The sequence below is a fragment of the Lycium ferocissimum genome, chromosome 4 (genome assembly GCF_029784015.1).
Source record: "Lycium ferocissimum isolate CSIRO_LF1 chromosome 4, AGI_CSIRO_Lferr_CH_V1, whole genome shotgun sequence".
Taxonomy (NCBI): domain Eukaryota; kingdom Viridiplantae; phylum Streptophyta; class Magnoliopsida; order Solanales; family Solanaceae; genus Lycium; species Lycium ferocissimum.
The window spans coordinates 42,463,238-42,478,512 of NC_081345.1; the positions used below are offsets into that span (position 1 = coordinate 42,463,238).

Consider the following 15,275-nt stretch of genomic DNA (forward strand, 5'->3'; position numbering starts at 1 on the left):
AACCTGCAGAGGATGTCCGCAATTATTTCCTCTGGGAAGTGGATTTGATTGGCCTAGATAGGACAAAGCAAGTGCTTTAGTAGCTCACTATTATGTTTGTGTGTATGTATACAAAATCCAGGAACAATTGTCAAAGAAGAAAGCTACATCAATTACAACATAACCACTATAATCCCAACATGTGGGGTCTGAGGAGGGTAGAGTGTCCACAGACCTTACCCCTATCTTGTGACGGGTAGAGAGACTGTTTCCGATAGACTATTAGAGGAACATTGCAAGTGCTCCTCAAAGAGACCCTTGAAAAATTTAATGGTTGTTTCCAAAAGCACAAACAAACTGGAAACATTAAACATGTTTCAACAGCCAAGACAAACTGAAAAACCATATGGTGCAAAGTATTATATTGGAGCCTTTTGAAAGAGTAGAGAATTAATTAACACAATGTTTATTCATACTACAAGACTAACATTTGTTGTGAGTTTAACAATATTTGTATTGCATTTGGTTTAATACTTTTTATCATCGTTTATTAATATAGTAACTTGTAAGTTTATTAAAATACCCTTAACTTTTAATTAGAAATTAGTTTATATATATTAATAAAACTAAAAAGTAAAGAATAAAATAAGGAACTTTAAAATATAAGTAGGATTTATGGGTGGAGGTGGGGAGAGTTAGGAGCCGGTGTGAAAACCGAAATGGGTGGTTGTGGGATCAAAAGTCAATATTATCAATTTATTAGTGGTAGAAAATAAGGAAGAGAAATGAGTAATTCAAAGAAAATACACATAAAACAAGGAATAACTTGAGAATCCTGAAATTAAAACTGGGTGGATGGGGGCATCTGATGGCACTAAAGACGGGGTACAACTTGGGGGTGAGGGTGGGTGGTAGTGGAGTATTATAGTTGGGGTTCTTATTCTTTGACGGTTCGTGGTACAAAGGGCGGGGGTTTGGGTTTAGGGTGGTACCATGTTTAGGGTGGGGTGGATGACTGGAGGGTGGGGCGTGGGTGGGGGAATCCTACAGTAGGTGATATTCTTCTTATTGGTGGGGTGGATGGTGGAGGGATGGTATAATGTAAGAAATTAACTATAACCAAATTAATGTCTATAATAATAGCAAGTAGTTTCACTTCCTAACACAAAAAGGTTTTGCTACTTTTCTTTTATTGTGATTATGAAGCAATTAGGAAATTTGCCCGCGCTTCGCATGGTCATAGACAACTCATTTCTTAGAACTTATGATTATATAACCATGATGGATGGCAACCAAAAAAGAAAGTAAAAGATTGTTTACACACCATATCACATAAAAAAAAAAGTCTTTACAAATTGAACAATGAAAACAAACATGGTTTCATACAAAATCATACATTAATTAACCACAGGAAACCACCATCCAAACAGGGGGCGAAGGTTGACAGAATAAAAAAATCCAACAAAAACGGGGACACTGCCTACATTACTCAAAAGCACAAACAAACTAAAAAGAAACATTTAAACATGTTTCAACAGCCAAGACAAACTGAAAAACCATATCTTGGGCATGCAAAGTCACAGTCTAAATGAACTTTGGAGCCTTTTGAAAGAGAAGTCAGAGAATACCATAACAACGCAAGAGCCATATCAAACAGATAGATTCTATTCATACTACAAGAATAACAACAAGCTGTTAGTTTTAGGAAGAATTGATGTTCAGCCTAAAATGCATGCCTCACGTTTTAATACTTTTTATCATCGTTGGAGTATTAATTATAGTGATTTGTACTTAATAATGTATATTTAATTTGTAGGTACACTGGAGATGAAAATTTGGAGCAAAAGTGGGTGAAAGGTGTTAAAATTACAAAAAGAATAAAAAGACAAAATGATATGTATGAAATTAAGACGTGTGTCATACACCTGTAAAAACACCCCAAACACGATTTATACGGAACTTTTGACCTGGGGAGAGTTAGGAGCCGTTGTGAAAACCGAAATTATTGTTAGTTAATCAAAAGTCAATATTATCAATTTATTAGTATCACCTAAACTTTACTAGCTAACCAAAAGAAAAGAAGGAAGAGAAATCACATAAACAAATTCATAGATGACCTAAAATAATCAAAGAAAATACACATAAAACAAGAAATAACTTGAGAATCCTGAAATTAAAACTCACCGGATCAACATGCATCTGATTCACTAAACTTTTTGACGGCTTCACAACTATCTTCTCCTCAATTATACTCTTTGACGGCTTCACCCCAACTATTATATTCTTCTTCTTCTTATTCTTTGATGAAGTTCCAATACAGAGGGTCATAATTTGAAGAAGTGATTTGAAAAGTTTAGCCTTTTCCCCCATGTTTACAACTGATAAGGGTTACAAAGACTTGTGAGTTTGGTTGGTGTTTTATGGAGAGAGAGAGAGAGAGAGAGGTGATATTCTTCTTATTGCTGAATTCTTTCCATAGCTGCACTCTCACTAGCGAATTAATTATAAGTTTAATTAACTATAACCAAATTAATGTCTATAATAATAGCAAGTAGTTTCACTTCCTAACACAAAAGGTTTGCTACTTTTCTATTATATATATTATGATAGCAATTGCACGTTTTTTCTTTCAAATAGGTTGATCTTTAATTTTTGTCCTCTAGCAATTGAATGTATGCCTAGCGGGGCATTTTTTTTATAATCACAACTTGTAAAATATTATGATACGAGAATATAAATTTGTGCCTCGTAAAGTTATGAGAAGCAAAAAGTAAAAACAAACACAAAATAGAGGCACAAGTGCCAATGACCCTGTGATATGCCTCCTAGATGGGACAATTTCCACCTGGCCCACCAATTCAAGTAGAAGTAGCTTTCATGGACTATTTTCGACCTTATATTTGAAAATAGTCATGGCCTTATTCCTCTTGGGTTATGTAAATAAAAGATGACCACTATTCATAGTTGTGGGATGAATAGTGGTGGGAAGTATCTAATCAATGCCAGAGCTAAGAGTTTTTACTAAGAGGTATCAAAATATAGACGAGTAAATTCACAAAGAAATCAAGAACAACCAATACAGTCAAACCTCTCTATAACAACATCGTTGGGTTTTAGTTAATTTTTTCTCATTATACACCTATAACAACATTTGACATTTAAATAATAGTTGGTTGTTATAGGTAAAAAAGATGCATAAAATCTATTTTTTATTTTTTAATATTATAAAAAATAATAAATTATTTAAAATTTTAAATCTCAAAGATATGCATACTTCACTAATTAAACATAAAGAAAGTTAATACAGTTTCAATAAATTCATAATTGAATGTATAAAGTTTTGAACTCCACGGCACACATTTTAATTCTACTTGAATGTACTCCTTATTTACATTGTTTTCCTTTTTGAAAATTATTTATAAACAAAAATAGAAGACAATGATATCTATAGATTATAAATATGTATCCATATGTATTATTTTGTCATAAGCATAGTATATTAAAGAATCAAATTAAATATTTAGTCAAAATCGCTACACTGATTATCGATAATCATAAATATTCTATTTTTATAAAGATTGTTAATTATTATATCATAAAAAAAAAAAGATAGTTGTTATATGAGGGCTAATTTTTACAGAGAGCGTATTGTTATAAAGTTGGTTGTGCTGCAATAGGTAACATGCTGTTGTAGAGAAGTAAAATATAACATAAAAGATCGGTTCTGAAAAACTTAGTTGTTATTGAGAGGTGTTGTTATATACGGATACTGTTATAGAGAGGTCTAACTGTATATAGTATTTATATATAAAAGAGAATGTTTTACCTAGCTATACAGTACAATTTCTGGCGAAGGACGTTAATTGACACCCCTTGAATACTTGTGGCTCTGCCATTGTATCTAACCACCCATCAATAACTACAAATTTTAGAAGGTGATCTAACGTTATCTCATAAAATTCTAGTTTGCCCGAAAGAGATCTTAAGACCATGGACTAAAAAGTTCATAAATTGTAAGAGAAATAAAAAAGAAGGCCGTTTATTAAAATTATGGTTCCAAAAAGGGACATTCTGCGAAAAGTCCACTAGTGTCATGGTAGTTTTTTGGGCTTGTTTGGCATGGACGTAATAGCAAAATTTGTGGGCCTGACCCTAGCTGATTTTGACCACTACACGTACAACTTGATCACAATCACTTGATTGAATTTGCGATGATGGAAAGACAACATGGTGATCTTTTATTTCTTTCGCAATTAAACCAGCGAGATATATACTCTTGAGAAGCGAATTCATGATTTTAAATTTATAAGTTTTAAATCACAATTTTTTTATTATTGGGTTCTGAATCAAAGCTACGTAACGTTTTGGTGAACCCTTAACTTCTATTTCTGTCAAATTGAACGATTTAAATGATATGAGAATCATCCATCATTCAAGATAATTTTGGTCAAGCATGACTAGACTGACCTGAAAAATAAAAAGACTGAGATACAAATGCAAACTACAAACTCCCAACTTCATATATCACTTGTCAATAATTGATTATTTTCCATTTTTGAAATTTCATATGTATATATATATATATGATCTTTGACCATTCTTCCAAACATTCCAAGAACTCCGTGACAAAAAACAAAAGGAGATATATAAGACATTGTTTCAAATCTAAGTACGACGTCCCAATTACAGGAAGACGTGACGGTTTTGTCCAAATAACAATAAGAGAGTTACCAGATATACAGAAGTTTCTTGTGGAGCACAAATTGAGTTCATCTATCAGTTCGGGATGTTCAATATCTTTTCAAAATTAGATAGTTCCAAAATATTTTGCTCATATTTTACTATTTTTCACAAATTGAGTAGCATTTTGTTAGATGGTCGTAAATCGTGATAACATAGTACGAGTCAGATGTACCATTATCACACTTCGCACCCAATATTTATGTCAAATCAATCAATCAATTAACAACGCAAACTGAAGTGATCAGACTCCATTTGTTCTATATTACATAACAAATTTTCTTTGTTTAGATCGTTAAAAAAAAAAAAAAAAAAAAAAGACACATTTCTCTATTTGATATTTTTTAAGACCACAAGATGCTAAGACTGAAATATTAGTTAGTTAATATCTTGATATGTCATATATATACATCTCGTTATTGCCACGCTTCTTAGGCGGATCTTTTTGGGATAGACTTTATATTTGTGTTATAAAAAAATATACTTAATTTGTATAATTAATCTATCTCGAACCTAATAAGTTGTTCTGTCCTAGAATTGACAATCTAAAAACTTAAAATTCTAGATCTGACTGATGCTTCGCTTAGTTTTGGCCTACCTTAACAATCTCATACTTTTAATTCTTAATATTTGAAAAAACTTTGGACTGTCTCTTGGACGGACGCAATCGATTTAGTACGTGTCAAAAGTCATGGACTAGGGCGCTGATAATTATGATACAGCCGTGAACGAGAATTTTCCGTGTAGTTTCATCAACTGCAGAAATTTCACAAATTTGCGATTATAAAATCACAGAACATAACGTTATTGCTGCATGCAAAATTTAAAATCGACGTACAGAAATAGAGAGAGAGAAAAAAAGATGGAAAAAGTATTAGAGGAACCGTTATTGCATGATGCATCATTAACATTTCACGTTTTTGAAGAAGGAGATGTGGCTGTGAAAATAACAAAGGTGAAAAAGGGATCATTAAGTGATAGTGTTTCACCTTCACCTAGTCCATTGTTAGTTGTTTCACCAATAATACCTGGGAAATATCCAGTTTTACTATTTTTCCATGGCTTCATTCTCAAGCCTAGCTGGTACAAGTCTCTCCTTCAACACATTTCTTCCCACCGCTGCATAGTTGTTGCTCCTCAGGTACTCATTCAAATTATTATTATTATATATATATATATAGGAGCAAATAAAATTTGGGGCATGTGAACTCATGGTCTCTCCGTAAAATTAGGTATCTTATGTATATATTTTCTAAAATTGATATAATACTAATTGTTGGAATTAACTCATGACCTAGACTTCTAGGGATCAATCCCCACTTAATTCATTTTTTCATTCTTTTTTAAGTGGTGCGCTCATGTTTTAAAAATCATGGATTCGCCTTTATATAGGAGTATATACATAGTATAATCCCTCACCGCCTCAAATGAGTGAAGTGAATTTAGAATTTAGAGTAATTAGTAGTTAAAATGAGTTTAATTCTTCTTTTGATTCAATAATTGTTATGCATGTATATACATAATTCGATTGAAAAGTATAGGTTTGGTGGAGCTCACAACGCCCGCCAACTCACAACGCCCGCCTTAAATCCACATATATATGTTGGATGTTAATAATTTTGTACTCCTCCGTTCTCTTTTTATTTTTTGACTTGACACTTTTTTTAAAGAAATCATTTATTAGGAGATTTTTACTAAATTGCTTGTATTTGTTCGGAAATCTAAATTTAATATACTATTCATAATTAGCTAACTAGACAAGTAAAAGAGAAAATATAATTTTAATAAAAAAGACTAGTAAAAAGCGGATGCAACTTCTTTTATTATGAACCTGTTATTTCTATTGTAAGCACTAAGATTTCGGAAATTCTATTATTCATGTAAGCAGTAAGATTTGGATCATCACGAGAATCATAATTTTCAAAATATAAAGTGTCCTGACCATATAAATCTGAAAGATCGAATTCAACAATATTAAATTCTGAATTCGCGTCTAGTTATCAAATACTACAGTAAATGTTTTTGTTAAACCATATAGCATTTGGATTTTGCAGTTTTCTTCTCTGATTTCTCAAAGCAAGGAAGTGAAAAAAGCAGCCAAAGTTACAGAATGGTTAAGCAAACGCCTAAACTCAATTCTACCGGAGAAAGTGAAACCAGATCTTCTCAAGATCGCCGTCTCAGGCCACAGCAGAGGTGGTAAAACAGCATTTTCACTAGCTTTAGGATATGGAAACCTCTCCAGCTCAACCCCAACTCCTCTCAAATTTCAAGCACTTCTAGGAATCGATCCAGTTGCAGGTAGGGATGTCAGATATGCGATCGAACAAAATTAAATTTGGACAGATTAAAATGAATTGAATCAATGAACGGGTTGGGTTTATAACTCGTCTAAATTTTGGTTGGTAAAGATGGACAGAGCCAATTCGTGAAATAATATAACATAATCCATCTGTCCAACTCAAAATCATTTTTTGTTTGCTTGTTTGCTCTTTTATACTTAGTTTGTTTAATGTTCAAATCAAACTAACAAAAGATTTTTCTATCATTTGTCATGATTATATCTAACCTGCAAACCCAATAGTAGACTCCCTCTGTTTTCTTGTGTGTGACTATTTTCTTACTGCTCCATTTTCAAAAGAATGACAAATTTTATACTTCAAAATATTTTAATTTTGAACTTCTCATTTTACCTTTAATGAGAAACTTTAGCTACACATATATTTGGGAATCTTAGGTGCCGTTTGGCCATAAAAATTATTTACTTTTTTCAGGAATTTTTTTTTCCACTTTTTTCACAAGCGTTTGGCCATAAATATTCCGAATACAACTTGAAGTTGTATTCCGGAATACCAAAAACTCAAAAAACTTGTTTTTCAAAATTTTTTCACTTTTTTCACTTTTTTACAACTTCATTTCAAGAAAAACTACAATTTAAAAAACCATGGCCAAACACAACTCCAACTTCAAAAATTCCAAAAAAAGTGAATTTGTTTTTGGTATCTACGGCCAAACGCCTACTTAGTAGCTCAGTTGGTTAGCTGCTTGAACTTTCACCTTGTTGGTGAGGTTTCGATTCCCCACCTTATAATCCCCTCTCAAATTTCTCCTTCCCCTACTCCTAATAGAAAAAAAGAAAAAAACTAAAAAGAAATAGCTACACATATATTATAGCATATTAAGACCACAAGTTTTATAACTACACGAAAGTTTTAAAAGTTTTATAACTACACGAATGTTATGACATGCATATTTAAGCCAACTAGATCACCTATCTCATAAAAAAATTGTTTCTTTCTTAAACTTCGAGTTGAGTAAACATATCATACAAATTGAAAAGAAAAGAGTGTGCTATCTTTTTGCGTTTTGATTAAAAAGATTATAGGTCAATTTGTGTTATACATGCATGCATCCTAAATATGGTCGAAGTATCTAGCCAAAGCTAACTTGATTAAGTCCAAATTTACTCGCTAATAGCTCAAATTTGAGCGACTTATATTTTCATGAGCTAAATTTAGGAACGTACTTGCAGGTTCCTCTCCGTCAAGCCAATCTGCCCCGAAAATTCTCCAATATATTCCTCGATCGTTCGATCAGAGCGTCCCAGTGGCGGTGATTGGCACCGGCTTGTCAAACCAACGAGCACATTACATCTTCCCACCATTTGCACCAAACGGTGTCAACCATTCAGAGTTTTTTAACGAGTGCAAGCCACCTTGTTATTATTTTCTAGCTAAGGATTATGGACACACTGATATATTAGATGACAAAATTGCTGCAATAGCTAGTTTGATTTCAAAGAGTGGAAAAGGATCAAAGGATTTGATGAGAAAAGCTGTTGGAGGGATTGTTGTGGCCTTTTTGGAAGCTAAATTGGGAGGTCAAGTGGATTTTCTGAATGATATTGTGAAAGCACCTTCTCTTGCTCCTATTACACTTGATCCAGTCATACCTATGTCAAATAACTAAGATCTTTTTTCTTGCAATAATTTTGTGTTGTTGATTTTAAATCATGGAGTTTAGAACATTGAAAGAAAGGGGACTTTAGAGAAAAGGTATGAAATATAGCTCCATTTTGCTGAGTTGTTCTGATCATTCTTTCTTCTATTTGGTACCATTAATGGACTGCCGAATCTTTCGGTACTGTTTCGGATTTTTGGTCAAGTTCTTTGAACATTATCTTTAGTAGGATAGCTTTTTTCTTTTCTATGATGTTAAAGAAGGTTAGGTTCCTATGCCCCCCTCCGTAACTGTAATTTGCTGCTTATTTGTTTACTCGTTAGGGGGAGGTGAAAGCCTAGGTGAATGGTTTTTTGCAGTGGCGGAATCAGAAATTTCACTAAGGGGTTCAAAAATATAAAAGAGTAAGAAACGAGGAAGTCAAGGGGGTTCAACATGTACTATTTGTACATAAAAAATAATTTTAATCTTGTGTATATATGGTGATTTTTCGCTGAAGGGGGTTCGGGTGAACACCCTGGCCACCACTTGGCTCAGCCCCTGGTTTTTTGGTTTAAAAAAAAAAAAATTGTTCTGTATTGTTGATTCTGAATTGCGGGTTTGTATGAGTTCTTATATAGAAGTTCAAATCAAATGTGCTTAATGATTATACGTATGTGGGATTACAGATTATTGGATTGATCAATTAGATAAGAACCATTTTTTGCGTGGATTGTCCTTTTTGGGGTGGTCCTAAATTTTTGTCCCTCACATTGCTAGTCTTTAATTTTTGTCCTTCACTTAAAAAAGTGGCTGAAAATATCCCCAGATTTTGAGTTTGAACCCCGCTCAATCAAAGAAAAGAAAAATTCGCAAGACAAGACTTTGGGAAAAGTCTGCCTTATGCGGCACAGGTTACCTTAAGGCATAACTAAAGTTATGTCGACTCCAGCATAAATTGCCTTAGGGAATAACTAAATGTCTGACTTATAAGACAACCTATGCCGGATCCGGCTTAGCTTTAGTTATGCCTTAAGACAACCTATGTCGTCTTCGGCAAAGGTTGCCTTGGCATAACTAAAAGTCTACCTTAGAAGGCAACCTCTGCCAGATCCAGTAGAACTTTAGTTATGCCTCAAGGCAACCTATACCTCATAAGGCAGATTTCTCTAAAAGCCTTGCCTTGCGATTTTTTTTTTTTAACGCCTGAGCCGGGATTCGAACCTAGAACCTCAAGGTATTCTAGGCGAAGGACAAAAATTAAAGACCAACAATTTAAGGGAAAAGATTAAAGACCACCCCGAGTAGGGGGCAGTCCTAAGACCACCCGAGTAGGGGGAATTGCCCGATAAAAACTTGATACTTGTGGGTGCGTCCCAGTCTTAGTAGGACAAAATTATAATTTAATCATTTTCCTAATGTTTAGATTTTGGATTTAACAAAAATTACAATTGTTAAAATTTTCTTTAAATAATTGCTAGATTACAGGTGCGCGACGTATATTGAAACTAATATGTTATAGATTAAAGAACAATTTAGAAATGAGTTTAAATTTTGTGCACTGTCAGTGAACAAAATTTTATACACTATCAGGTAATTTTGAAGGTAATATAGTAACTTTTTCAAGTAAATATGTTTACCCTTTTTTTTTTAATGAAAATGCAATTTACAGAAGACTAATTAACATTAAGGAATTAAACCATTTGTTCTTTAGCTGCTCTTTCTCTGCAGCTGTATGGAGCAAATTGTTAGAATGGCAAGGCATTGCTAGATCAGTTTTTGATTGGCCAGGTGAACTCCAATGGACTGTAACACATGCAAATGGGATGCTGCCACTGCTGTGATTTATAGAATGACACTAGCTGCGTGTATAACCAATTGTGGCAAGAGAGGAACACAAGGATTTGTCAAAAGCAAAGACATACCACATTACCTCGTTACCAAATCAATCATTCAGGAGGTAATCTGTAGGGGAGCTCTAAGGAGGAGATTAGATACACAGCTTAGGAAGCTTAATTACTATCCACAAGGTTGTAATAATTAGTTAGCTTAGTAGATGGATTGAAGGAGATGCGATGCTTGCAAACTTGGGGCCTTCTGTCTAAGTTCTGCTTAGTTTTGGAACCTTGCTTTGTAAATACTACTTTGGTAAATAAAAAATTTTAATTACCGAAAAATTAACATTAAGGAAAGTTGAATCTTACTTGCACTCTAATCAAATTTGGTTCCTAATTTTATGGTAAACAAACTATTTCCTTCTCAAACCTGTTTACAATTTTGTCCTTTTTTCCCCTCTCAAGATCATTGCTGAAGTAATTCTTTAATCCTTCAAACATTGCGAACTTTGTAATAAATATAATTTATTTAAACACCTCATATATTCTAAACTTTGTGGAACCTCTTCTTGTTTAACAGTAAGTTCTCATTAACAAATTTTGAATTTTTTTTCCATCTACAAGCATTCGAAGGGCTATTGTTTCTTTAAATTGCTCGAATAAAACTTTATGCATTGAAGTTTTTTTAGTGTTTAATAGTATTACTTTTCAGTAAGTGTTTGCAAAGCTTGTTACTTTAATTGCGAATTAACGTTTAGAACAAACCAGAGGAGGATTTGAAGGGAAAATAAAAGATTACGGTGGTAGAAGAAAACAAAAACAGAAACACAATCGATTAATTGGGAGCAATGAAAACAAAGGAGTTGAAGGGAAGAGACAGAATAAAAAAATTCAATACGTAAATTCAGAGAGAGAGAGAGAGAGAGAGAAATTAGGAGAAAGTTGGTTAAAATTATATAATGGTGTAGAAACATTATACATCAAACTTAAATTCTTTATAAATTCAAAGGAAATATGAGTGAGGTACTTAATTAGTTGAAAATCTAGTCATCATGGTGCACAGAAGTTACCAGATTTTTCGGACATATTTGATTGCAAAAAACAGAAAAAGTCAAATTTTATCCGTAGAAGTCACTAGCATGTTAATGGGATTCTTGCTTTACAAATAATTTTTGCAAAGAATATGCCTTACAGGCTAGCTCCAGAGTTTTACATAAAAACATAAGTGAATAAAGCTAAATATTGTAAATCGCAAGAAAAATTCTCGTTACGAAACTAAATTTGAAGAGAAATATTTGAAATTATCTCAAAAAGTATGATCACTTTTGAACTTAAGACCTGGTCACTATCAGATAAAATGGAGATCTGGAGCGTTTAAGAAGTTTTATTAGTTCCAACGAAACAAACGTGTAATAACTTTACTCTAACTAGTGAATTTATCATGAGTTTAATTTGAGTAGAAGAATTTTTCTATCATCGGATTGCTTAAATGATACTTATTAACTATAACCAAATTAATGTCCTTAATAAATAAGACAAGCAATGTTCTTATACTATCAGTTTATATTAGTTAAATCCATTAATTAGTTGCACGCTTCTATTAACTTAGAAAAAAAATAGGAATTCCAAATGTTGTTAAACCTTAGAAGAAAGCTAAAGCCAAATACAGCAAAACTCAGCTGGCTTTGCCTTCAAACAAAAGCGATGAACCAAAGTTCATAAGGATAGAAGTATTACCACAAACTTCAGCATTAATCCATCTAGACAAGTCCAGAAGAATGTTAATTTAATACAAAAAAAAAAAAAAGCTAACCCACTTTCCATGTTTTTGTTTCTTCCACGTGTCATCTTTTTCTATACGAGTCACGAAGTTTCTAAATTTAGAACCAACGTTTACAATATATAACCGACTCCTCTGCACCTCTTTATATTATAATACCATAGAAATCAAATAACATTTCAAATATAACCTTAATTGCAAATTGATTAGTGTGTCACTTTTTTCATTTTGGGTGTATTTGTGACATGTGGCAGCAGACGTGGAATACGCCTTACCGGAAAGATGACGTGGAAGCCGGAGCAAGGCCGTTATATCCGGCTATGTTGGAGAATCCACAACTACGTTGGGCTTTTATTAGGAAAGTTTACTCAATTTTGAGTATTCAATTACTTCTCACTATTGCTGTTGCTTCTGTGGTCGTTACGGTTCATCCAATTGCACATTTCTTTGCATCAACTGGGGCAGGATTGGCACTTTATATTGTTCTTATCATCACTCCCTTCATTAGTACGTCCTTCTTAGTTTTTGATATTAGTAGTAAATATTATATGTTTAGTTTTAATTAATTGAGGTGTTTGCAAACTGACCCGATTAATTTATGGTGCAGCATTGTGCCCGTTGTATTACTATCACCAGAAACATCCGGTCAATTTCTTGCTTCTTGGGTTGTTTACAGTTTCATTGTCCTTTGTTGTGGGATTGACTTGCGCGTTCACTAGTGGTAAGTGCTTATCAATAATAATGTTTTAGTTAAATTTAATTTCAACACTTTTATCTAAACATTTATTTTTTTTTATCCATAAATTCAGTTCCATCACATAAAAAGTAAATCAAAGGCCACAGTTCGAGTTTTATGAGCAAAAAGTCTCAAATATTATTCCAAACATTGCGTGTGGTTTATGCAATGTTTAGTACTTGTATACACGCTTGCAAGTGCATGAGATAATGAGAACTTTGTAATTAGGAGTTTGAATGTCCTTTTTCTTGGTCAATGTGTTAATATAGTCTTATGGTCTATAATTGATAACAATGCTGTGAAGCTCTCATTGTAATAATGACACCGGGAACCAGTATAATAGAATGGTATTATACCTCCTCTAAGGATTTATTGTTTAACATGTATTGTTGAAGAATTAAACTAAATAGTTGTTCACCAATTGCCTAAATTAAAAATAACTAGATGATATAATAGGTGTATACCCGTGTATAATTCATATATATATATATCCATTAGAAAAAGTAGACAGTGAATCCAACCAATTGTTTGGATAAATAGTTCTTTTGTTATTTTACAAATATGATTGGTAGAGCGCTAAGTACACCCCATCTTTAATCAAAAGTCTAAAACGGCCTCAGAATTACAGACTCGTTTTAGTAGAGAATGTTTTACCTTTAAAAGTGAGACTTCATAACCTGAATTTAGAATAGTCAAGCTATACCTTTCGTCAGGTTGGAATCAGGAAAACACAAATTATATGATTATACTAGTGACATATGGATAATAACGAATTTCTCCACTTGGATGACACAGGCAAGGTAATATTGGAGTCCGTTATATTGACAGCAACAGTGGTGCTTAGTTTGACACTATACACATTTTGGGCTGCTAAGAGAGGCCACGATTTCAATTTTCTTGGGCCATTCTTATTTGGTGCCCTCATGGTTCTCATGTTATTTGCCTTCATCCAGGTTTGTCGACTTTGCCATTTCTTAGTCATTCCTAATTTCATTGCATAATTCCCATTAGGCCATAAATACTCCATACAGTGTTTCAGTACTTTGAGAATTTGGAAATATTGTTTTATCATCAGTGATTGATCCATTGTTTGAAAAGTGAAATATTGATTTGAAGTGCTTTCATTGTGAGATATCACTTTCCATTCACAATCTTTAAATTTTGAAAAGTGGCACTTTCAGTCCCTCAAATGTAGAGCATATTTTTATTTTGGTCCTTGTGATAGCTGGTTGAGCATATTCAAACTTTGAATTAATTGAATTGTGCATTTTTGATTCTTCTGCTTGTGGATCTTCACAAATTTAATGAATGATACAATTAATTACCTATGTATTACGTTCAATTTGCATTGTTATTCCATAATTTGAAGATAATAGAGTTTACATAATTCATATATAAAGGGATAAACAATGCACATTTTAGTATTCGAAGATTGAGCGTGCTCAGGTATATTTCTAGGATCAAAATATGGATTTATCAGTAATTGGAGAATTTAATGCCACTTCAACATCCGAATTTTTTAACGTCAATTTTAAATACTTTATTTTTTTTATTTTTAACGACAACCAAATATTGTACAAACGCGCACAAAAATGTTACTATGAAGAGACCTGACCCTGTTCTTCTTGCCTATTGCAGCTACTGTTTCCACTGGGTAGGCTCTCTGTGATGATCTATGGGTGTTTAGCCTCAATTTTATTCTGTGGATACATCATCTATGATACAGACAATTTAATCAAACGCTACACTTACGACGAATATATTTGGGCTGCAGTTGGTTTGTATTTGGATGTTATCAATCTCTTTCTCTCTATATTGACCATCTTCAGAGCTTCTGAAAGTTGAGAAAGACAGCTATGTCTGTGAATATATTTTTTTCCCCCTTCTTTTGTTCCTTTTTTGTCTTAGTTATGGTGCAGTAGTCTGTGTAGAGAATGTTACTAATTGGATACAGGACTTATGATGTAGTTATGTATACTACCGATGTTAAAGAATGTGATTTTTATTTCTATTCTATTCGGTGTTACCTCTTGATTTCAGTTTAGATGTTTGATGATGCATTAGTAGTGAATGCAGTATGACAAGAAAAGGTCTGCCCTGAGAGAAATTTTTCCGGCGGTCTTTTTAATGGATAATTGTTTAGTAAATATTTTGTTATTTTGAGCAAAATAAAAATTTTATCAAAAATCATCAGCACACTCTAATTTTTTCTAAAACATTAGACGTCAGAATAAGCAAATATAAGATTCGAGTCAGTCTTATCTAA

The 15,275-nt window shown here is 33.0% G+C and overlaps 2 protein-coding genes across 2 annotated transcripts; both read left to right on the top strand.

Moving 5' to 3' along the window:
- The first annotated feature begins 5,569 nt into the window (after positions 1–5,569).
- On the top strand, positions 5,570–9,008 carry LOC132054733 (chlorophyllase-2-like). Its single transcript, XM_059446701.1, has 3 exons — positions 5,570–5,860; positions 6,774–7,020; positions 8,252–9,008. Exons 1-3 carry the CDS (start codon positions 5,582–5,584, stop codon positions 8,686–8,688), a joined length of 963 nt encoding a protein of 320 aa, XP_059302684.1. The 5' UTR covers positions 5,570–5,581; the 3' UTR covers positions 8,689–9,008.
- A 3,408-nt stretch (positions 9,009–12,416) lies between these two features.
- LOC132053070 (protein LIFEGUARD 2-like) lies at positions 12,417–15,040 on the top strand. Its single transcript, XM_059444901.1, has 4 exons — positions 12,417–12,780; positions 12,881–12,994; positions 13,805–13,962; positions 14,648–15,040. Exons 1-4 carry the CDS (start codon positions 12,519–12,521, stop codon positions 14,852–14,854), a joined length of 741 nt encoding a protein of 246 aa, XP_059300884.1. The 5' UTR covers positions 12,417–12,518; the 3' UTR covers positions 14,855–15,040.
- Positions 15,041–15,275: the final 235 nt, after the last annotated feature.

Excerpts from the sequence above, each read along its gene's own strand:
- LOC132054733 (XM_059446701.1), top strand. The coding sequence starts at position 5,582 with ATGGAAAAAGTATTAGAGGAACCGTTATTGCATGATGCATCATTAACA. Across the intron at positions 5,861-6,773 it reads GCATAGTTGTTGCTCCTCAG|TTTTCTTCTCTGATTTCTCA; the intron begins GTACTCATTCAA and ends TGGATTTTGCAG. Across the intron at positions 7,021-8,251 it reads AGGAATCGATCCAGTTGCAG|GTTCCTCTCCGTCAAGCCAA; the intron begins GTAGGGATGTCA and ends ACGTACTTGCAG.
- LOC132053070 (XM_059444901.1), top strand. The coding sequence starts at position 12,519 with ATGTGGCAGCAGACGTGGAATACGCCTTACCGGAAAGATGACGTGGAA. Across the intron at positions 12,781-12,880 it reads TATCATCACTCCCTTCATTA|CATTGTGCCCGTTGTATTAC; the intron begins GTACGTCCTTCT and ends TTTATGGTGCAG. Across the intron at positions 12,995-13,804 it reads GACTTGCGCGTTCACTAGTG|GCAAGGTAATATTGGAGTCC; the intron begins GTAAGTGCTTAT and ends TGGATGACACAG.